Source organism: Mustela lutreola, chromosome 11 (assembly GCF_030435805.1).
Source record: "Mustela lutreola isolate mMusLut2 chromosome 11, mMusLut2.pri, whole genome shotgun sequence".
Lineage (NCBI taxonomy): Eukaryota > Metazoa > Chordata > Mammalia > Carnivora > Mustelidae > Mustela > Mustela lutreola.
Window position 1 is genome coordinate 47,262,071 of NC_081300.1, and position 24,311 is coordinate 47,286,381.

The 24,311-nt window shown below is 43.4% G+C and overlaps 1 protein-coding gene across 6 annotated transcripts in view; it reads left to right on the top strand.

The window, feature by feature from the left end:
* Nucleotides 1-14: 14 nt before the first annotated feature.
* ANKRD29 (ankyrin repeat domain 29) overlaps nt 15-24,311 on the top strand; it is a 54,847-nt gene continuing 30,550 nt past the window's right edge. For 2 of the 6 annotated variants that reach the window (XM_059139421.1, XM_059139425.1), the window contains exons 1-3: nt 15-152; nt 11,320-11,430; nt 22,951-23,049. In XM_059139421.1, the coding sequence (XP_058995404.1) occupies nt 132-152; nt 11,320-11,430; nt 22,951-23,049 (231 nt within the window). In that variant the 5' untranslated portion in view covers nt 15-131. Of the gene's footprint in view, nt 153-557; nt 678-11,319; nt 11,450-22,950; nt 23,050-24,311 lie in introns of those variants that run through there. The other 4 variants (XM_059139424.1, XM_059139423.1, XM_059139426.1 and 1 more) reach the window with 4 other exon arrangements.

A 24,311-nucleotide genomic window follows, 5' to 3' on the forward strand; every position in this document is an offset into this window, starting at 1 on the left:
GGGTCTGAGGCGGCGGCGGGAGCGCGCGGCGCGGGAGACCGCCCCACTGCGGAACGCGGCGGGCAGGGGAGGGCGGGCGCCCGGGCGCCCCGGGCCGGAAGCGCCGCGGTCTCGCTGGCGTGGCCGCGGACATGTGCAGGATGTCCTTCAAGGTGAGCGCCGCGGGCTCGGGGAGGGAGTGCCGGGCCGGGCGGAAGACCTCTGGCGGCGGGCCCGCACCAGGGGAGCTCCTGGGGTGGCTCGCGCCGGGGGGCCCGCAGGGTGGAGTGAGCGCCGCCCTGGGTGCTGGCGGGGGACGGAGGGAAGGTACCGGGCGATGTGGCTCCTGTGGTTGGTGGTTTGGCGGTGTGGGCTTTGCTTGAAAGGCTTTCGGTACTGGCGGCGGCAGGTCAGGAGAGCCCGGCCGCAGAGCGAAGGGGCGGCGGGGACCGTCGCCGGGGTAACGGGCGGGGGCGGGAAGAAGCCCGAGGTCAGCGCTGTCCCTTGGCCGCGCCCCGGGGAGAGACCCGGGCTGCGGCACCAATTCCTGATTCTGGGTGCTCCTTTCTGAATGCCAGCGGCACCCCTGTCGCCTCCTCTCCAGAGCACTTTTTGGACGCTGAAGCTGAGTGCCCAGCAGAATGGAGCTGCCGCTGATTACCTGGCTTCAGTGTCCAAAGGAGTCTTAAGAGTTCCAGGTCATTCCATTTAATCCTCACATTTCAGGATGAAAGTAACGGTACTTGATTTGCCTCTATTGAGAGGTCCTAATAAAAATAATTAAAATGTGTTGAGCACTTAAAATGTGCCTGACTCAGCCAAGGGCGTCTGGGCGCACCTTCTGAATCCTCAGGAAGATCCGTGAAATGGTACTTTCGTGTGTTTCTCGCCTTTTTTTCCCCCCCTTAAAGCAAGAACACTAAAACATGGAAAAGTTAAGTAACTCATCACGATCCTGCAGCCAGTAAATGAATGGTTTTAACATTGAAACCCTAATGTGTCTAGCTTCCATCTCCTACAGTAACTCCTATAAAGAGGACTGATATGTTGAGATTTGCATGTTAGAAAGATCTCTGGCCACAGTTTGAAGAAGGGAGGCAGTGCTGGGGTCCTCTTGTTAAATGGTAGGGACTAGGGAACAGGTGTCTGGAATGGAAGGAAATAAACAAATGTGAGTGACTTAAAAAAATTTTAATCCATGAAATTCTGTAATTGATGTTTTTCCTTAAGTTAGGGAAGACTAGAGAGGTAAAGATAAAATGTTTGGTTTGGGACATGTAAAGTTTAAGGATAGACGGAAGTCCAGAAAGAGATGTTGATTAGACAGATCTACATACTGGGAACCCCGGAGTATAGTCTAGGCAGGAGGTAGAGATGAGATATAGGAGTGAGCAGTGTTAGGTGGTAATTAAACCCGTGAGAATGAATGTGATTGTCCCCCTGAGACCATGTAAAAGTGGAAAGCAGAGCACTGAAGACAAAATCTCTAAGATCAAACTTTGAGAATGAGCAGAATAAGAGAAGCCCATTTAGAAAACTGAAGAGCAGTCAGCAATGTGTGAGAACAATCAGAAGCATGTGCTGATATGGAAGCCAGGGATCTCTAATCCTTTGGTAAAGATGGGGAGGAACTCAGTGATAAATACTGCAGAGAAATCAAGCTGGGAATTAAAAAGTGTCCATTGTGTTTAGTAACAAACAGCCACTGGTGACCTTGCTCTGAGCAGTTTTAGTGACATGCTGGCTTCAGGAGCTTGATTGCAATAGCTTCAAAAGAGAGTGGGTAGGAACCACCAGGGTCTAGAGCTGTTTCAAAAAATTCTGCAAGAAACAGTGGCCACAGTAGGGATTTGGAGTTGGCCAAGGGTTTGTTTGCTTTAAAATGGTAGAGACGTGACCATCTTTAAATGATGACAAATATCCCAACAACAAAAAGACAATAACCCAATTTAAAAATGGGCAAAGGAGGGGCGCCTGGGTGGCTCAGTGGGTTAAAGCCTCTGCCCTCGACTCAGGTTCTGATCTCAGGGTCCTGGGATCTGAGCCCCTGCATCGGGCTGTCTGCTCAGCGGGGAGCCTGCTTCCTCCCTCTCTCTCTGCCTGCCTCTCTGCCTGCTTGTGATCTCTGTCAAATAAATAAATAATATCTTTAAAAAAAAAAAAAAAACGGGCAAAGGAGATGAACAGACGTTTCTCCCAAGAAAATACACCAATGGCCAATAAGCACCTGAAAAGACGCTCAATGCCTTTAGTCATTAGGGAAATGCACATCAAAACCATAATTAGACATCACTCCACACCCACTAGGATGATTATAATCAACAAAACAGTGTCAGGTGTTGGCAAGAATGTAGATAAAGTCAAGTCTTCATATCTCCATGGTAGAGGTACAAAGTAACGCAATCATATTAGGAAACAATCTGCTTATTTTTCCAAAAGTTAAACGTAGAGTTACCATATGACCCAGCAATTCCCCTCCTGCATATATACCCAAAAGAAATGAAAATGCATGTTTACGCAAAAACTTGACACAAATATTAATTTTGTTATTCATAATTGCCAAAAAGTAGAAGCAACCCAAATGCCCATCGTTTTGTTTATCATTGATAATAAACAAAATGTATGTATTAGCTTGAGCTGCCATAACAAAATACTATAGAGTGGGTAGCTTAAACATCAGGCTTTTTTTTTTAAGATTTTATTTATTTATTTGACAGAGAGAGAGAGAGACAGCGAGAGTAGGAACACAAGCAGAGAACCCAATGTGGGGCTCGATCCCAGGACCCCGGGATCATGACCCTACCTGAAGGCAGACGCTTCATGACTGAGCCAACCAGGCACCTGAACAGCAGGCATTTAATTTTTCACAGTTTTGGAGGCTAGAAAGTCCAAGATCAAGGTGCTGGAGATTTGCTGTCTGATGAGAGATCTCTTCCTGGCTTGGTAACAGCCACATTCTCACTGGATCCTCCTATTGAGAAAGAAATCTCTGGTGTCTCTTTCTTTTCTTTTTTTTTTTTTTAAGATTTTATTTATTTATTTGACAGACAGAGATCACAAGTAGGCAGAGAGACAGGCAGAGAGAGAGAGAGAGAGAGAGGGAAGCAGGCTTCCCGCGGAGCCGGGAGCCGGATGCGGGGCTCGATCCCAGGACCCTGAGATCATGACCCGAGCTGAAGGCAGCAGCCCAAACCACTGAGCCACCCAGGCGCCCCGTCTCTTCCTTTTCTTGTAAGAACACTGATTCCGTCATGGGGGCAGTACTCTCTTGATCTCATCTAACCTAATTACCTCCCTAAAGGACTCACCTCCAAATACTGTCACATTGGAAATTAGGGCTTCAACATATGAGTTTGGGGGCAAGGAGGGACACAAATCTTCAGTCCATACCATGGTGTATCCACACAATAGAATATCATTCACCATAAAAAAAGAAGTAAACTGTGACACGTGCTATAATGTGGGTGAACCTGGATACCATTATGTTGAGTAAAAGAAGCCAGACCCAAAAGGCCACATATTATATGATGCCACTTATATGAAATGATCAGAATAAGCAAATCCATAGAGACAGAAAGCAGATTCTTGGTTCCCTGGGGCTAGGGAAGAATCGGGGGATGGAGAGAGATTGTTAATAGGTAGGAGGTGATGAAAATGTTCTGGACTCATGATGGTAATGCAACCTTAGGAACACACTAAAAACCACGGAATTATATGCTTTAAAAGGGTGAATTTTGTAGTATGTAAATCAGAAAATAAATAAGTATTTGAAATGATGATAGGGAGGCTCAATGGAGGGGATGGCTGAGCTGAGTGAGGAAGCATGCAGGAGGGGGGTGAGGCAGGGTGTGAGAGCATGGCTTCATTCCTTGTAGGGGTTCCCCCAGACAGGTGGAGAGGAAACTCTTCCGTTGGGGTTAGAGGAAAGGAGGTGAGGTTGAGCAAACCTTATCCATGTTTTGTAAAGTGAAGGCCAGGATGAGATCAGAATTGGGGTGGGTAGGAAGGAAAGTGCCAGAATTTGCCGTGAAGAAGGGAGAATGACGAGGACGTGACAGCTACTAGGCGAGGCGAGGCACAGGAGAAGCAGGTGGGATGGCCTGAGTCCTGAAGGAGCAGAGGTTTGTATACTTGACCGGAAGGGCGGCATCTCCAAAACAAGTGAGGAGAGCCTAAGAGCATTTTCCACTCTGGGGCTGGTGTGGGAGAAGGCTTAGTCCCCAACAGCTGGGAGACACCTGGAGTTTAGAGCAGGGAGACAGAGACACTGTGTTAGGTTAAGGACACGGAGTTGATTTTGCACGAAGTGGACTTCCGCACAGCGCACAGGGAAGGCCTGAGGGCAAGGGAAGCAGAGTAGCACGCCCATCAACAGAGCCTGCACTAGCCCTAGCAGGCATACCATCAGGCATATTAAAATGTGCCCTCTGCCCAAGATGATAGACTTCTTACTGTACATTTTTGGAAGGGTGTTTATTATATTGCTATTAAAGCAATTTAGCCATGAGTAACATTTAATTTATATTGGCCCATGATTTTTCTGCAGTGTCCATATATAATAATTCTTGTGCAGAGAGAAAATCAGACCTACAAATTATTTTCATGTGCCATTAATATTTTATGTATACCGAATTTAGCAGTGAATTAGAGTTGACAAAGATGGTACATTTTCTAACTCTTTTATTCATTCACTTTGATTTTAGAGCCATAGATTAACTTTATTTTCACAAGACTCTGAAAGTCTCATAGGCCTCGTCCCTGGGTCTCCAAAGTGGTTGGCCGAGTCTGTGGGAGGATCAACAGAGCATCACTAGTCACAAGTTAGCCTCGTATTGATAACGTAGAGTCACCGCGTGTAGAGCTCTTTGCTTCTGAGCCACACAGACCCTTTTGCAGCTCCTCCTTGCTCCATTAAGCTATCAGCAATCCCCGGTCTGCCTCCAGTAAACTTCCTCTTTCCAAATTGGCAAGTTCTCCTCTGTTCTGTTTGGGAAAACAGACACGTTTGTTAGAATTATTTTTTAATTCTATTATTTAATTCTATTTTTTAATTCTCAGAGTGCAGGTCTGAGCCTTTTTGTGGAATAAAGGTCACAGATTTCAGTCTACCAACTTGTGACTCTGTAAACGGCTGTATCAGGACTTACTCTTCAGGCCTGAGGTTGCCAAAAACCTAACACAATGAGGAAGGAGACTCTTCACGTGGTGAAGGAGGTCACCACCACAGAGGAAACATCGCTAGAGATAAAACCATGCCTGCATCTTTCTTGAGCACGTCTTCCCAGAGAGGACAGAGTGTCTCAATACCATGTTTCACCTTGGTGTTAGAAGCTGCTCATGGCTGGGCTAAAAGTAGGGGGACTTGTATTTTCCATCCTTGTTCTGAAAGTGCATAAATCATCTCATAATTGGCTTCAGTTTACCAGTCAGCTAAAATTATTTGAACTACAGGAAAATAAATTTACAAAGCCACATATGTTTTTAAACAACTTTATTGAAACATACCATATAACTCACCCATGGAAAGTGTTCATTTCAGTGGTTTTCAGTATATTCAGAGTTGTGCAACCACCAGCACAATTTTAGGATATTTTAATCATCCCCCCCAAATAAATCACATGCCCATTAGCAATCACTCTCTATCCCCCACTCCAAACATCCCAGCTATAGATAACTGCTACTCTACTTTCTATCTCTATAGATAAGCCTATGCTTGACATACATGTCTTAGAACTTCCACATGGTCTCGAGTTCTGAGTTTGGAAATGTTTACTGACCTCTAAGGTAGAATGCTTGGAGCAAATCACGTACTTTTTCTCTCTAGTTTCCCATCATCGTTAGAAGTGTAACAATACAACATAGGATTTAGGCTTTTGTAATGTTTATCAAGCATTCTGAAAATTTCAAGTACTTAGCATGAAGGGGACAATGTGTTAAAATAGCCAGTGACAGGGTGCCTGGGTGGCTGTGCCATTAAGCATCTGACTTTTAGTTTCGGCTCAGGTCATGGTCTCAGGGTCCTAAGATCAAGCCCCATATCAGGCTCTTCACTCAGCATAGAGTCTGCTTGTCCTTCTCCCTCTGCTCCTACCCCTGCTCTCACTCTCTCAAATTAATTTTAAAATCTTAAAAAGAATAGACAGTGACATCGCAAAAGTGTCCTTTTGCTCATGGCTTCTCAGTCCTGCATTCTATCCTTATTTAATGTGGCTGCTAACATCGAAGAAATTCATTACTAATGTTCTCTTGGTGGAATTAACAATCGAAACCCACAGTATTCTAAACCCTTTTTTAAACTGATGGTTTAAATCTCTACCCCCTCTTAGCTTTTAAACAGAATTCCAGTTCTGTACAAGTAACAATTTCCCTTCTCTTCCCGTCCTTCCTGTGACTAATTGCTGGAATTGTAATAATGAACAGAGCATGAGCCAAAATCCTGCCAGTAAATGGGAGAAAAGGAGAAGAAAATATGGCATATGTGGAAGTTTACACTTAGTTTTTCTCCCAGGGTATAAGATATAAAACCTCAGACTTGACTTGGAGTTGAGTTTGAATGCCGTTTCTATTACTTCTTAACTCTATGACCTTGAGTGATTTGTTACTGTGCCTCATTACCTCATCTTTTTTTTTTTTTAAAAAGATTTTATTTATTTATTTGACAGACAGAGATCACAAGTAGGCAGAGAGGCAGGCAGAGAGAGAGCGGGGGAAGCAGGCTCCCGGCTGAGCAGAGAGCCGGATGCAGGGCTCAATCCCAGGACCCTGGGATCATGACCTGAGCCGAAGGCAGAGGCTTAACCCACTGAGCCACCCAGGCGCCCCTCATTACCTCATCTTAAGAATGGGATTATGTGTGTACATGGGTGGCTCAGTTGGTTAAATGTCTGCCTTCAGCTCAGGTCATGAAACCAGGGTCCTGGGATCAAGCCCCATGTCGGGCTCCCTATTCAGCGGGGAGCCTGCTTCTCCCTCTCTCTCTAACCATTTCCCTGCTTGTGCTCTTGATGTCTCTCTCAAATAAATAAATAAATAAAATCTTTAAAAAAAAAAAAAAAAAAAGAATGGAAAGAATAAAAAAACACCGATGTCATGCGGCTGTTCTGGGAATTAATGCATCAGAGCAGTGGAAGGACACCCAGTACAGAGCAAGATGGCAGTGTTGGTTGGAGCTGCTGTCGTCCTGATGTTGCGACCTACAAGCCTGCCTGAGCGAGGCTCACCGGCCTCACTGTAGAGATCAGAAAAACCAAGAAAGAGGTTAAATAGTAAAGCATTTCCATGTGCATCATCTCCTTCAAAGGCTAAAGGACTTGCCCCTCTTTCACTCGCCAGTACTTATGATGATATGCGTTTCAGGCCGGAGGAGATTTGGAAATTATCGAGCCAAGGTGATGTGCATCGACCCCAAAGAGAAGGGAGGTCAGGGGACTTGGAATGAGGTAGGGAAGGAGACCATCGGGGTCAGTACTGCCTTATTCCTTGCTTTCTACAGAATTCCTCCAGAGGCCGGCCAGTGGGATGGCTAAAAGGACAGCCCTGAGCACCTGACGGCCTGGGTCTGAAGCCTGCCTGTCGTCTTTCCCTTAGTTCACCTGAGCAGTGGCATAGCGACAGTGCCCACCTCTCCGAGCTCTGGTGGGGGTTCAATGAGGTAGTATGTGCGGAGCAGGTACCAGCTGGTACACGTAAGCACTAAGTAAGTCTTAGTGCAAGATACCTGCCCTCCACTAACTGTGTCCGCCTTAGCAGCGTGGTAGGAGAGCTTAGCCATGTTTATGGTGGTCATTTCCCCACAACACCCCTTAGGCACTGAAAGCGGGTTCACAGCTGATCTCATCATTTTCCCCCAAAGCCTGCCCTTCTTACAGCATTCCCCCTCTTGGGAATGGCACCATCTCAACCAGGCACTCAAACCAGAACCCCAGGGGTCTGCCACCTTCTCCTGCGTATTCGGTCGCAGACCAAAACTGTTCAGTTTGGTTCCTTAAAATTTGTCTAGTCTCTCTCATTCTCCCATCCCACTATTGTTGCTTGAGCTCTGGCCCTCATTTTCTCCTGCCCTGTCTATACAATAGTTCCCTAACCCTATAGACACCAACCTCAGTCCGGCTCCAGGCATCAATCCATTCTCCCTGAGGCTGCCACAGGGATCTTCCTAAAACACAAAACCAATAGTATCTCCTCACCTTAGAGCTCTGCCTTGGCTCCCCAGTGCCCAGGCAAACCCCATAGCACGGCACAGCAGATCCTTCAGGATCTGGCCCTGTCTGCTATCAGTTACTTGACCTCTCTCCACTCCCATCCTTCAGTCCAGCCCTTCTGAGCTAAGGACAGTTCCCAGCACACTGGGGTGAGCCTCCATGTCTTTGCTTCACTGCCTTGTCTGCCTGGGATGCTCTTTACCCAGCTCCCTGTTCATCTTTGGAGACTGTTTTCGAGAATTCCTTCTCTTTGAAGCCATTCCTGGCTACCTCCTTCGTAAAGGCTCAGCCATTCTCTGCTCTCACAAGTAACCCGCATTCCTGCTCTAGTACCTGGGATTACATCTGCTGCCTATTGGCACGACTTGCTTCCCTCCTGGGCTGTAAAGCCATTAGAGCGGAGATCAAGGTTGACTCATACCCCTTGTCCTAAACCCTGGTCAGTACCACTGTCCCTAATATAGGCCATTGACCAAGCAAATGAATTTCAAAGGACTGTGCATTTATAGCTAGCATTTCTTGAGTATTCGTCATCAAACTGAATTGACATGTATTCTTTCCTTTAACTCTCCAACAGCACATGGCAGAGGCACTATTCCTGGCATTATTAGTCCCATTTTAGTGGGACAGAGAGAAGTTAAATAACATGCCCCGGGTCACAGAGCTAGGAAGTAGCAGACTCAGGACTTGAACTCAGCTCTTTCTTAGCCCAAACCAACTCTCCTTGCCTCCACCTCCCAGTACATCAGACACTTGAAGGAGAATGAAATCTGTCTGGCTTTTCAAAAAGCTCAGTTTCTAAAACCTTGTGGGAAACCAAGGAATCTAGCCCTGACAGGAGAGAAAGCCCTGAGGCTATCTATCCTCAAGGCCAGAGAAATTATTATGACAATAGAAGCTTGTGGTTTCCAGAGGTTTTTGAAAATAATTTGAGGTTAAAGAGAAACAACAAAATCACTAAAAATGATTTACAATTTATTACTCTCAAGTCTTCCTGTTTCAGGAAAATCCAGCAGAGCTGCTCCTGGTACGAATTAAGTTCTCTTCCTAATTCACCCTCCAGGCTTCATTTTGGCCTTGTGCAATCTCCCTATGGAAAGGGCATTGTTTCGTGATTTTTTTTTTTTTCTTTCTTTCTTTTTTTTCTTTTTAAAGATTTTATTTATTTATTTGATAGTGAGAAAGAGAGAGAGAGTACACACACAAGTAGGGGGAGCAGCAGGCAGAGGGAGAAGCAGACCTCCAGCTGAGCAGGGAACCCGATGCGGGGCTCAATCCCAGGACCCTGGGGTCATGACCCGAGCCAAAGGCAGAGGCTTTAACTCACAGGCACCCCAGTTTCGTGATTTCTGATACAAGTCAGACCTGGCTGGCCATCACTTCAGCCAGTCACCGACAGCTGTAATGGGGGACCCAGCCTGGTACAAAAGCCGCCAGCCCTGGGTGTGAAGGTCACCATTGCAATTTGGCCTGAAAACTGGGACCATAACATTTATGCTTTTAGGGAAAGCACATTGTTCATCCGGAATTTGAAGGGATTTTTGTTTTCCTCCTACCTGAGCCAGGAAACTATTCAAAGTATGTTTGCAACGTGCTTAGCACTCCCTACTTGTCCATGCTCTCCTCCAAGCACGCACGAGAGCACTAAATTGTGGGTGAGCTGAAGGACTGCAGAAAAGAAATCCTCATACCAACAAATACCCGCTTCATGGTGCTCTCACAATGCTCTCACTTGAGATGGCTCTGTGGACAGGTGCCTGGCTGGCTCAGTGAGTAGATGAGACTCTTGATCTCAGGGTTGTGAGTTTGAGCCCTGCACTGGGTGTGAACATTACTTAAAAATTAAAAAAAAAAAAATTTATTATCAGATGGCTCCTTGTTGTGGGTGACATTGTTGTGTTTTCTTTTTAACTTAGCATAGGTGAGTAAGATACTAAATTTACTACTTTATCAGTATATACTTTACTACTTTATCAGATAATAGCACATAAAAGGGGTTGGGGTGAGATGGGTGTTTTAAGCCCACCCAAAACATGCTTTTATTAAACAATTTGAACGCTAGAAAATTTCCTGAGGCCAGAAAAATTCTTCATAGTACCAATACTCAATTTAATTTTGCCTACTGATTCTAACGTTCTAAAGAAAAGTGGACAGAGGGGGAAAAGCTAGTACCTGTAAGCATTTATGATGTGTTGGGTACTGTATTCACCAATTAACCTACATCATTTAATCCTTACCTAAAACTTCAAGGCAGGTGGTGTAAGACTCACCAAGGCCAAGTCACTTGCCCAGGGCTAGGGTTGAAACCCAGAGCTGTCTGGTTCCAGAGCCTCCCCTCCACTGCCCACCCTCCCCTGGCATGGACTCTTCTCTATAGACGCAAAACAAACTGTTGTGTTTTAGGAAAGGCAGCTGTACTTCAGTCAACTCTGCCACTTTGATTTTTGAAGAACTGTTTGCCAGCTCTATTCCTTCCATAGGATGATTCCAACATTAACTTTGCAACTTTAAGGCAGCAGTGGAAAGAAAGATCCATATGAGGACATGTAACAGTGTTTTCTGCCTAGAGTTCCTAATTCTTCACTGAATCCTCTGGCAAGTTTCCAGCAAAGAAAATTAGGTGTAGGGCACAGGGGAGGCCTTGACCCAGAAAGCTGGAATCAGATAGAAAGCTGAGGGCTTAGAAAAAGTGTGGTTTGGGGAGGTCAGAATTGGGAGAGATTTCTCTCTGCTTAAAGGGGAAGAAGGATTTAGGAATGTTTCAGGGAGGAAATAGCACTTAAGCAGAGCCTTAGTCTTGAAGGATGGGGGAAAACTCCTCTCAAGCAAAAAGGAAACTGTGAACAAAGACACAGAGGCAGGAAAGTGAGAGCACTCGTGGGAAATAAGATATTAATAGTGCTATATTATCAACAATGCTGCTCTTTGTAACAACACTCCCGTATCTGGTACAAAATAGAATGTGTTCCATAGCCACGTATGTTACAGTCCTCCGTCGCAGGAGGAGCTGTCTTTTCCATGCTACGACACATCTGGAAATTCTGCTTTTTGAATGGCATATCTTTGCGTAGAAGCACATTAACGGATGTCAACTTAATGAATGCCAAGTTTAAGATCCTGTCTCATTTTGCTTCTGCAGAAGGAAACTCCACTTGCCAACGCCGCCTTCTGGGCAGCAAGGAGAGGCAACCTGGCCCTGCTTAGGCTGTTGCTGAACAGCGGTCGAGTGGATGTGGACTGCAGGGACAGTGTACGGGTGGATTCCTGCGGTATATGCATGCCAAGGGCACGCCATTTCCCCTGCCGGCATGAGAGCAGCTCCTGAATACATTGCCCTTTACGGTGCTTACCTACTCGCTCTGTATGCTTGCTTTATCCTTTATAAAGTCCAGGGTACCCTGGTGAATGTAAAAACATATTCGGGGTTAGGGGGCACTGGGTGACTCCGTTGGTTAAGGGTCCAACTCTTGATTTCTGCTCAGGTCGTGATTTCGGGGTATGAGATAGAGCCCCAAGTCAGTCTCTGTGCTCAGTGGGGAGTCTGCTTGGGATTCTTTCCCTCTGCCTCTCCCCACGACTCACATACTTTACACGCATATGCGCTCTCTCCTCTCTCAAATAAATAAATATTTAAAAAATTTAAAGACATATTAGGGAAACCATTACATGCCGAAAACGGAAAGCCTCCACAGTAAGGAAAGAGGCACTTCACTGGGAATTAGAATTGGCAAGGTCCAAGAAGAAAAGCGTTTTTAGTCACAGAATTCAAACCAATGGCTTCCATGGGAAGTGGAGATAATTCAGAGCAGAAGAGGACTGCCATGAGTGTGTAAGTTGGGTTTTTCTACAAGGAGAAGAGAACTGAGAACGGAAGCCGCCACCCAGCCTCTTACCTTTCATTATCGTTGCAAACATCAGTACACTCACTGGCGAGTAAGGGTCTAAAGATGGATACTACTGCCCACTGGCAGTCATCATCTGGGAATGATGGTCCCTCCCCAGACAGAAGCAGGGATTCCTCTGTACTCAGCAGGACGATGCATCTTGAGGGATCAGGAAGACTGAGAGAGGGAGAGAACAAGTATTTGTATTTTAGGGATAAAGATGTTTTCAAGGGAGCCTTATAGTTTTCCCAAAAACAGGATGTGGCATTTCCAACTTGTATTGCACAAGTTTGGTAAGTGCGATCAGCTGCACCCTGGGCTATCTGGGTTGGCTCCATTTGCGGTGTGCAGTGTCTTGGGTCTGCACCTCCAGACCCACCCAGACCCCTCTTCAGCTGGCTCTGTGTCCCAGAGCCTGAAAGGTAGGGCCTAGTGGACTTGCTTCCCTCTGGCCTCCATTTGGGGTGGCCAAGGGGAACACTGGTAGGAATCGGAGGGCAGGAGGACAGGGATGTCGGGGAACCTGGTGGTCCTGCTCTGTCTGGCAGCAGTGCTCTAGTTCTGTGTCCTGGGAGTCACTGCCCTCCCCCACCACCCTGTGCCTTCAGGCTAGGCTGGCAAGGGAGCCCCGTTGCCGCTAGCTCACAGTCCAACATTGTTCTTGTAGTGTCCTGTGCCCGGGGCACAGCTTTAAAAATCACTGAACTTTCTTCCAGCTATCCCAGTGTGACTACGCCCTCTGCTCCTTGCTGGGACCCAGACTGATATGAGGTCAGGCATCTGTGAACTTGTCACACCAGTCATACATGGGTCTTCTGGGCAGCAGTGCCACACTGGGCCACAATGGCATAGGAGCTCTGGTTTTCATTGGGGCCTCACCCCCGATCACAATGATGACCACGTTTCCTCTTTTCCTTGCAGTCACCTTTTCTCAGCCACCCCTATAACTTTTTCCTGACTTTCAGTGTCCTAGGGGCCACCTCTAAGTGCTACACACATTCTGCCCCCAAGATAGTAAGTACCCTGTACTCTCAGCCTCCCCAGCACCCTTTCCTCCTTGGAAGGTGTGTGACTTGTCCTGCTACCTCCATTCCCCTCAGAGCTCATCCTCTGTCTCTCTTGGTCTGCTATCTCAATCAGAAATTTTGCTTCTATGAACAATACTAATGTGTTGACTCTTCCTCATTTGAAATAAAAACTCATTTTATGGGGCGCCTGGTGGCTCATTGGGTTAAGCCTCTGCCTTCGGCTCAGGTCATGGTCTCAGAATCCTGGGATCAAGCCCCACATTGGACTCTGCTCAGCGGGGAGCTTGCTTCCTGCCCCCTCCTCTCTGCCTGCCTCTCTGCCTACTTGTGATCTCTCTCTCTGTGTCAAATAAATAGAATCTTTAAAACAACAACAACAACAACAATGAAACTCATTTTTATTCACAGCTTTCTGGAAGAATGATTCCTTAACCCAAAGGAGTGAGTCTAATTGCTGGGTCATAGGATAGCTCTATTTTTTGAGGAACTTCCACACTGTTTTCCAGAGTGGCTGCACCAGCTTGCATTCCCACCAACAGTGTAGGAGGGTTCCACTTTTTCCCCATCCTCACCAACATCTGTCGTTTCCTGCCTCCTTTATCTCTCTAATGCACAATAACCATCAGATGAGCACTGGCAAGCTCCCTCTAGCCTTTTAAGACGTATGAAGGTCATTGTAGTGTTTGTTGTGGTCTTCACCACATTTATATCCACTGTATCCAATGTTCAAAATCAGTTGGTTTTAAAAGGTACATTTTAACATCAGCCAGTGAAATAAATTAACCTTAACCTTTAGGAAATTATAGTTTGTCCAGCCTGATAATTTTGGATATAAAGGAAACATTTTTGTCTAGCTTAATAAATACATCAACAGATACTACTACTTCATTCTCTTTCTCCTTTGCCTCAACCTCTGACGTTTTCTCAATTGACCATGATGTGAAGTTGAAATACAATTTATAAAGTATTTTTATATTTTGTTTCATTCAAGGCACTTTCCTTTAAAGCAGATGCATATAACACTTTTTATCTTTCTTTTTAAATATCAAAATTTAAGTTGCTCTGTACTCCTTGTGCCTCATGATTGATTTTTATTTTGAAGCAAGTATAACCTGTATTAAAAAAAAAGTATAGCCTGTAATAAAAAAATTTTTTCTCACCTCTCATGGAAAGGATGAATAACTGTTTATTCAGATTGGATTTCTTTTTAAAATTTAATGTGTAATTAACATGCAGTGTTAGTTAATTTCAGGTGTATAGTATAATGCTTCAACAAGTCCATATATTACTTAGTCTCATTAATTCTTAATCCCTTTCACCTATTTCACTCATCCCCCAACCATCTCTCCTCTAGTAACCATCAGTTTGTTCTCTGTAGTTAAGAGTCTGTTTCTTGGTTTGTCTCCTTTTTTCCTTTTGTTTGTTTGCTTTGTTTCTTAGATTCTACATATGAGTGAAATCATATTGTATTTACTTTCTCTGACTGCCTTATTTTGCTTAACATTATACTCGCCAGATCAATCCATGTTGTTGCAAAGGGCAAGGTTTCATTCTTTTTTATGGCTGAATAATATTCCTGTGTGTGTGTGTGTGTGTGTGTGTGTGTGTGTGTGTATAGATATATACATAAGTATCTTTTTTTTATAGGTATCTTCTTTATCCATTCATATATTGATGGATACTTGGGCTGCTTTCATATCTTGGCTGTTGTAAATAATGCTTTAATAAACATATGGGTGCATATATCCCTTCAAATGAGTGTTTTTGTATTCTTTGGGCAAGTACCCAGTAGCGCAATTCCTGGGTCCTAGGGTATTTCTATTTTCAATTTCTTGAGGAATCTACATACTATCTTCTACAGTGGCTGCACCAATTTGCATTCCTATCAACAGTGCATGAGGGTTCCTTTTTCTCCATATCCTCGCCAATACTTCTTTTGTGTGTGTGTGTGGTTTTGATTCTAGCCATACTGACAGGAGTGAGGTGGTATCTCATTGTGGTTTTCATTTGTATTTCCCTGAGGAGGAGTGATGTTGAGCATCTTTACATTTGTCTTTTGGCCATCTGGATGTCTTCTTTGGAGAAATGTCTGTTTATGTCTTCTGCCTGTTTTCAAATTGGATTATTTGATTTTTGGGTGTTTAGTTGTATGACTTTATACATTTTGGATACTAATCCATTATCAGATTTGTCATTAGCAAATATCTTTTCCAATTCAGTAGGCTTTTAGTTTTGTCTGTTGTTTCCTTTGCTGTGCAGAAACATTTTATTTTGATGTGGTCCCAGTGCTTAATTTTTCCTTCTGTTTCCCTTGCCTCAGGAGACATATCTAGAAAGATGTTATGGCTGATGTCACAGAAACTACTGTCTGTGCTCTCTTCTAGAATTTCTATGGTTTGAGGTCTCATATTTAAGTTCTTAATCCATTTTGAGTTTATCTGGGTATCCATCTGGGTATGATGTAAAGAAGGTGATCCAGTTTCATTCTTTTGCATGTCCCTATCTGGTTTTCCCAACACCATTTGTTGAAGAGACTGCCTTTTTCCCATTGCATATTCTTGATTCCTTTGTCAAAGATTAATTGACCATAACACCATGGGTTTCTTTCTGGGCTCTCTATTGTGTTCCATTGACTTATGTGTCTATTTATGTGCCAGTACCATACTGTTTTGATTCCTACAGCTTTATAATATAACTTGAAATCTGGAATTGTGGTATTTCCAGCTTTGTTTTTCTTTTTCAAGATTGCTTTGGCTATTCTGGGTCTTTTGAGATTCTGTACAAATTTTAAGATTACTTGTTCTATAGAAAATGCTTTTAATGTTTTTATGCAGATTGTGTTCAGTCTATAGATTGTTTGGGGAAATATGGACATTTTAACCATTTTTTTCTTCCAGTCCATGAGCATGGAATGTCTTTCTATTTGTTTGTGTCCTCTTCAGTTTCTTTCATCAATGTCTTATAGTTTTCAGAATGCAGTTCTTTCTCATCCTTGGTTAGGTTTATTCCTAGGTATTCTATTATTTTTGGTGGAATTACAAGTGGGACTGTTTTCTTAATTTCTCTTTCTGCTACTTTGTTATTAGTATATAGAAATGCAAATGATTTCTGTACATTGATTTTGTATCCTGCAAATTACCAAATTCATTTATCAGTTCTAAAGTATTTTTTCACTGGAGTCTTTAGGATTTTCTATGTATAGTAGCATGTCATTTGCAAATAGTGAAAGTTTTATTACTTCCTAATGAATTTTATGTCTTTTATTTCCTTTTTTTGTCTAATTGCTGTGGCTAAGATGTCTAGTACTATGTTGAATAAAAGTTGTGAGAGTAGACGTCCTTGTGTTATTCCTGTATTGGGGGGAAAAGCTCTCAGTTTTCCCCATTGAGTATGATGTGCACTGTGGATTTTTTCATATATAGCCTTGATTATGTTGAGATATGTTCCCTATGTTCCTACTTCGCAGAGGATTTTTTATCATGAGTGGATGTTGTACTTCGTCACATGCTTTTTCTGCCTCTATTAAAATGTTCATGTGGTTTTTATCCTTTCTCTTATTGATATAACATATCACATTGATTTGCAAACATTGAACCACCCTTGCATCCCAGGAATAAAACCCACTTGATTGTAGTGAATGATTGTTTTACTGTATTGTTGGGTTCTGTTTGCTAATATTTTTTGAAGACTTTTGCATCTATGTTCATCAGACTTAATGACCTGTAGTCATTAAGACTTTTTCTGTAATGTCTTTATCTGGTTTTGGTATCAGGGTAATGCTAGCCTCACAGAATGAATTTGAAAGTTTTCCATCCTCTTATATTTTTTGGATAATTTGGGAAGAATAGGAATTATCTTGAAATGTTTGGTAGAATTCACCTGTGAAGCCATCTGGTCTTGGGCTTTTTTTTTTTTTTTAACATATAATGTATTATTTGCCCCAGGGGTACAGGTCTGTGAATCATTGGCTTACACACTTGACAGCACTCATCATGGCACATACCCTCCCCAATGTCCATAACCTAGCCACCCACTCCATACCCCCCTACACTCCAGAAACCCTGTTTGTTTCATGGGACTAAGAGTCTCTTATGGTTTGTCTTCCTCCTAATCCCTTCTTGTTTCATTTTTTCCCCCCTACTCCCCATGACCCCCTGCCCTGCCTCTCAAATTCCTCATATCAGGGAGATCATATGATAATTGTCTTTCTCTGGTTGACTTATTTCACTCAGCATAATGCCCTCTAGTTCTATATACAATGTTGCAAATGGCAAGATTTCATTTCTTTTGATGACTGCATAGTATTCCATTGTATATTTATACCACATCTTCTTTATCCATTCATCTGTTGATGGACTCTAGGTTCTTTTTATAGTTTGGCTACTGTGGATGTTGCTGCTATAAACATTCAAGTGCATGTGCCACTTTGGATCACTACATTTGTATCTTTAGGGCAAATAGCCAGCAGTGCAATTGCTGGGTTGTAGGGTAGTTCTGTTTTCAACTTTTTGAGGAAACTCCATGCTGTTTTCCAGAGTGGTTGCACCAGCTTGCATTCCCACCAACTGTGTAGGAAGGTTCCACTTTCTCCACATCCTCACCAGCATCCGTCATTTCCTGACTTGTTAATTTGAGCCACTCTGACTGGTGTGAGGTGGTATCTCATTGTGGTTTTGATTTGTATTTCACTGATGCCAAGTGATGTTGAGCACTTTTTCATGTGTCTGTTGGCCATTTTGATGTCTTCTTTGCAGAAATGTCTGTTCATGTCTTCTGCCTATTTCTTGATTGGATTATTTGTTCTTTGGGTGTTGTGTTTGATAAGTTCTTTATAGATTTTGGACACTAGCCCTTTATCTGACATGTCATTTGCAAATATCTTCTCCCATTCTGTTGGTTGTCTTTTGGTTTTGTTGATTGTTTCCTTTGCTGTGCCAAATCTTTTGATCTTGATGAAGTCCCACTAGTTCATTTTTGCTCTTACTTCTCTTGGTTTTGACGATGTTTCTAGGAAGAAGTTGCTGCAGCTGAGGTTGAAGATGTTGCTGCCTGTGTTCTCCTTAAGGATTTTGATGGATTCCCGTTGGACTTTTGTTTGTTGGGAGTATTTTGATTACTGATTTAATTTCATTGCTGGTAACTGGTCTATTCAGATTTTCTATTTCTTCCTGTTTCAGTTTTGGTAGGATATATGTTTCTAGGAATTTAAATAATTCTTTGTATTTCAATGGTGTTCGTTGTTATTTCTCCTTTTTGACTTCTGATTTTATTTTAATCCTCTCTCTTTTCTTTTTGATCCTGATTTCATTGATCTGTTGTTTTTTTATTTACTTTATCATCTATTTCTGCTCTAATCTTTATTATTTTTTTCCTTTTGGTTTTGGGTTTTGTTTGTTTGTTTCTCGCTCCTTTAGATGTTAGGTTAGGTTGTTTATTTGAGATTTTTCTTGCTTTCTGAAATAGGTCTGTATTGCCGTATTGCCATATACTTCCTTCTTAGAAACACTTTTGCTATATTCCAAAAATTTTGGACCTTTGTGTTTTCATTTTCATTTTTTTCTTTGTTTTTGCTTTCTTCCTTAATTTCTTCATTGAACCATCCATTATTTAGTATAATGTTATTAACTTCATGTATTTGTGCTCTTTCCAGATTTTTTTTCTTGTGGTTGATCTCTAGTCATAGCATTTTGGTCAGAAAAGAAGCATAATATGACTACAATCTTTTGAATTTGTCAGTATTTGCTTTGTGATGTAATATGTGATCTATTCTGGTGAATGTTACTTGAGAAGAATGTGTATTCTGCTGTTTTAGAATGGAATATTCAGGATATATCTGTTAAACCCAACCAGTCCAATGTGTCATTCAAAGCTACCATTTCCTTGTTGATTTTCTGTTTTGATAATCTGCCCATGATGTAAGTGGGGTGTTAAAGTCCCCTACTCTTATTGTATTACTCTCAGTTAGTTCCTTTATGTTTGTTATTAACCTTTTTATATATTTGGGTGCTCCCATGTGCTGCTTGCACACTGCCCAGGTGTATACATATTTATAATTATTATATCTTATTGGATTATCTCATTATTATATGGTATCCTTCTTTGTCTCTTGTTATAGTCTTTTTTTCAAAGTCTACTTTGTCTGATATAAGTATTGCTCCCCAGGCTTTCATTTGACATCCATGTGCATGATAAATGTTTCTCCATCCCCTCACTTTCAATCCGCAGGTGACTTTTGGCCTGGAATGAGCCTTCTAGGCAGCAGATAGATGGGTCTCGTTATTTGGATTTTTTTTTTTTTAAGATTTATTCATTTATTTGAGAGAGAGAAAGAGAGAGAGCATGAGTGAAAGGGGCAAAGGGAGAGGGAAAGAGAGAATTTTAAGTAGGTTCCATGCCCAGTGCAGAGCCTGACACAGGGCTTGATCTCAAAATCCTGAGATTCTCAAGTCCAGTGAGTATCTTTTGGACCATTACTTTAAATTCCCTATCAGGCATGTTACTTATCTCCATTTCATTTAGATTTGTTGCATGGTTTTGTCCTGTTCTTCCATTTGAGACATATTCTTCTGTCTCTTCATTTTATCTAACTCTCTGTGTCTGTTTCTGTTTGGAAAGTCAGCTATGTCGCCCACTCTTAAAACTAGTGGCCTTGTGAAAAAGAGCTCCTGTAGCATCCTGCAGTGCAATGTCCCCTGTTTCCAGTACCTGGCACTGCAGGGGGGGGGGGGGGTCTCCCATGTGTGTTGTATGTGTTGTGTGTCCCCTGCTGTTGTGGCTGAGCCACTTTTTCCTTTAGCCCAGGAGAGTCCAGTGGCTCTCCTTGCTGTTTTGTGCAGTGTTTGGTCCTGGTGATTTTTGTGGGCCAGTCTGGGGCAAACCCAGGCTTGAGTTAAGTCAGACCAGTTTGCCAGACGTGCAGTAGCACCAAACTGCAGGCTGCTTTCCCTGTGTTGTCCCCTGAGATGCTTTCACTGGCAGGTGGGGCCTGCAGTCAGACCAGCTGTCTGCACCCAGCCCACTGCTGGGGCCCCAGTATGATTGCTTGTGTGGTTACATTTCCCTCTCCCCAGGGCAGGAGTCACTTTGGAGTGCCACTGACCCTTGCTGGGGCTGCTTGCACACTGCCCGGTTTGTGGGTCTGGTTTGAGTGGGTTCCAGGCAAAAGCACACCAGAGGGGACAGATCCACAACCCACACAGGGGGTAGTGCATGTCAGCCAGTTAGGTAGTGAGTATCCATGCTTCACTGGTCCCTGCAGATGGACATGGGAATTTGCTTGGGAGCAGGAGAAGGAAATGGTGCCTACCAGCCCCTTTGCTCCTAGAGAAGTCTTCCAAGGAGCAGGGGCTCCTCCAGCCATTTCTGAGACTAGTAAACAAATCTCCTTCCCATGTACCCCAGGCATTTTTTAAACTACTGCTTCTGTGCTGTATCTCTGTCGGCTGTTTGTGGTGCTGTTTCTTTAAGGGTGAGGACCCAGTTTCCTCTTGCCCTCCATCCTCTTCCAAAGCTGAGCCACTGATTTTTAAAATTCCAAGGACTCCTGGCTAGGTCAGTCAGTAGAGCATGCACCTCTTGATCTCTGTGAGTTTGAGCCCCGCGTTAGAAATAGAGATTACTTAAAAATAAAAATCTTAGGTTGCCTCTGGGTGCCTCCGTCAGTTAGCTGTTGGACTCTTGATTTCTGCTTGGGTCATGATCTCAGGATCATAAGGGGGAGAAGCAGACTTCCTGCTGAGCAGTGAACCCAATACAGAACTCGATCCCAGGACTGGATATTATGACCTGAGCTAAGGTAGAGAGAGGCTTTACTGACTGAGCCACCCAGGTGTCTCTCTCTCCCTCTGCTCCCCCGCCTCCCCCAACACACACAGCGTGTGCACACGTGCGCTCTCTCTCTCAAAAAAAAAAATTTTTTTAATAAAATAAAAACCTTTAAAAACTAGATAAAAATGAAATTCCAGGCTTTCAGTCCTGCTGGTTATAAGAACTAGTGAAATTTGGATCCTCTGTCTTTCAGAACCAAATATTATGGGGATTCATTGTCTCTGGCGCAGGCTCCCCAGTGTAATAATCTGTCTCCCTCCCTTCTTCACAGCTCTCTCCCCATCCAACCCCCCTCACCCTGCATACAGCAGTGGTCTATATACCTCCCCATGCATCTCTGCCCTTCCTACCCTCTTCAGTGTGACCTCTTCTCTACCTTTAGTTATGGAGTTGGTTCTAGTCTTCAGGTCGTTTTCCACGTTATCTACAACGATGAGAGTGTCATCTATTATGACTCCCATTGTATACCTATTGACACTCCACTGCATCTGTCAGACACATCTATCTATGTGAGCTTAGGGTCCTCCTACTTCACTATCATCCCAGCGATCTTCCAGATTGGTTTTAAATCAGATTCTTCTATCTGTAACCTAAATAAAAATTGTTCATGTTCAGGAGGAAGTTAGTAATACCAACTTCCACATGTCATTCTAATCCTGGGAAATACAGAGGAAGGTGTTCAACTTGATAATGGATGGTACAGCCTAACGAATGTCTAACATTCAAATACCAAATACGGTCTCATGGAAGCAGAGAAAATAGAGAACACTTCCATGAAGCCATTAGTTTTTATTTTTTTACTCTACCTGTACTTTTCATACATAGCAAATAAGACTTTCCCAAAATTCGTATTGAGATTCACAGAAATCAACAAAAGCCAAATGATGACCCAACATTTACTGAAGTATCAAAATATTATAATAGCTAACACTTACTGAATTAATAGCTAACATTACTATGCTAAGCACATTGCCTGCATTATCTCGTTTACCCATTTGATTTAATCCAGCAGATGCTTTTATTATTCCCTATTTTGCAGATAAGGAGGGTGAACCTTGGAAAGGTTCTATAACTAGCCCAAGACCAGTCAACTCTACTGCCTTCCTACAAAATCCCACCCATGAATTAAAATGAGGCTTGTAAGAGTCACTCGTCACCCCGTACCTTCCTCCTGTAAAGTACCATCTTTCTCTTATCCACCCTAGAAAGGCAGGTTGCTGCGTACACAGAGGTAGTGGTCAAACTCACAGTTCCAAGCCCTTAAAAACAACTGGAAATTGAACTCTAAACCCCAGGAATTAAAAGCAATGTGCCCCCAGGTGACACAGTTGATCAATAATAGAGGCCGATGTGAACCCCCCCTCCCCCCAGACTCCTACTGACTACTCTGGTCTCCTATATCTTTGAGGTACCTTGCATTTTTACTTGAATCAGTTCTTAAAAAAAGTCTTCTAAACTCAGAAAACCAACAGGTACGACCTAACCCATTAAGAACAGTGTTTGGGCCCAGAAATCATTTAATATGAATCATAAAATAAGACAATTACATCCCTCCTGCCTTCACATGCAGTGATTATGGTTCCTTTGGACTGCATTTCTGAAGGTAATGGGATTAAGTGGTGTTCTTCTTTTTAAGATTTTATTTATTTATTAGAGAGAGAGTGTGTGAGAGAGAACATGAGAGGGGAGAGGTCAGAGGGAGAAGCAGACTCCCCGCACAGCCGGGAGCCCGACGCAGGACTTGATCCCAGAACTCCGGGATCATGACCTGAGCCAAAGGCAGCCACTTAACCAACTGAACCACCCAGGTGCCTTATTAAGTGGGTTTTTAAATTGAAAACTCCACCTGCAGCAGTTTGTCGCTTTGCTTTTTCTCTGTCTACTTTGCGTTATAAGGTTTTTCATGAGACACTCAATACTGTGAGAAATTGTGCACTTGGACGTGTCTCGAGTGGACCTGACATCTCTTTAGCCTCTCCTCCAGGACCCTCTCTGACATACATAACTGCTCTCTGTCTGTCTTCCATCTAGCATGGCACCACGCTCCTCATGGTCGCCTCCTATGCCGGTCACATAGACTGTGTGAGGGAACTGGTTCTGCAAGGAGCAGACATCAATCTCCAGAGAGAGGTAGGTCAGGTTTACACTTGAATAAGAATGACCCAAGTGACAGAGACTCGAAATTTTTACAGTGGTAAATAGGTAAGGAAGACCAGATTAATCATTGCTTTTTTCCTGCATGGCATTAATGCCCAGATTGTGGACTTTGCTGTGCCTAAAATAAGGCCCTAGAATGGACCATTGGGTGTACATCAGTGGAATGAATATTCTCAAGTGTGTGTTATAGTGTGAGGTAACCAAACCTCTAACCACATTCCCTGAGCACTCATACATTTCCTCCCAAGCTTAAATCAGGTCTTCCTTCCTCCTTGGGGAAGAGGTGCTGTAGAAGTTAAAGGATTTTCATGGAGATTTTTTTGTATTTTTAAAAAGATTGGGTCACCAACCTGTTCTGAATGAGGTTCACTTGCTAGACTATCTCAGTCATCCTCATCAAACTATGATTACAAAGGGCTTCTCTGACTGGCCACGTATTAAAAAGCTCTCCCCAAAAAGCCATGTGGTGGACATTGAACTAAAATGTGAGCCTGTTCCCATGCTTCATTCAAAGGCCACCTTGGGAGTTCAGTCTGGCTAGACCATTCTTGGTCCAGTGTAGAAGAGCAGTGGAAGGTTGGACCTTTTACCATACTTCGGGAGTCAGATCTGAGGGGGATCCATTTATTCTCAAGCTGATCTAGGGCCTTGCAAATTAACCTTTCTGGAGGTAGATCCATAGGTCAACCCTAAAGTGAATCTGACCTCTCAGTCCACACTAACTCAGACCCAAGATGGCATCCTGGGGCAAGCTTCAGACTGAACTGGAGCATTTGATGTTCCTTGATCCAGTCTTATCCTAGGGCCTACCCTACAGTTGTTTCAGAAAAGATGAGTCATCAACCAAACTTTCATCAATCAGTACACCCCGTCTTCCAGCCTGGACTGCTACCTCTGAGTAGAGCTGTGAGGGCTGGCTATTCTGTGGGGCACCTATAGTCCTTCCCTTCTCCCTTCTGGGTGTCACCTTGGCTCTGGACCATGGAAGAATGACACTTGATGAATAGACTCTGGAGTCTGGCTCTCCATAGGCCTGCGCCAGCAAGCCTGATCTATCAAGAGGAGCCATACAGACAGACCATAGCAAATCTAGTCTCAGACAGATTCTTTGGAGCAATTTTCACAACACTGGAGCATTGTTTTAAGCCATTTTTCATGTCAGCAGCTAATTTCCTTCTGGGAGGAAAATGTTTGGGCCCATTTAGAATTATAATTTGAAATTACCCTAATCTTTT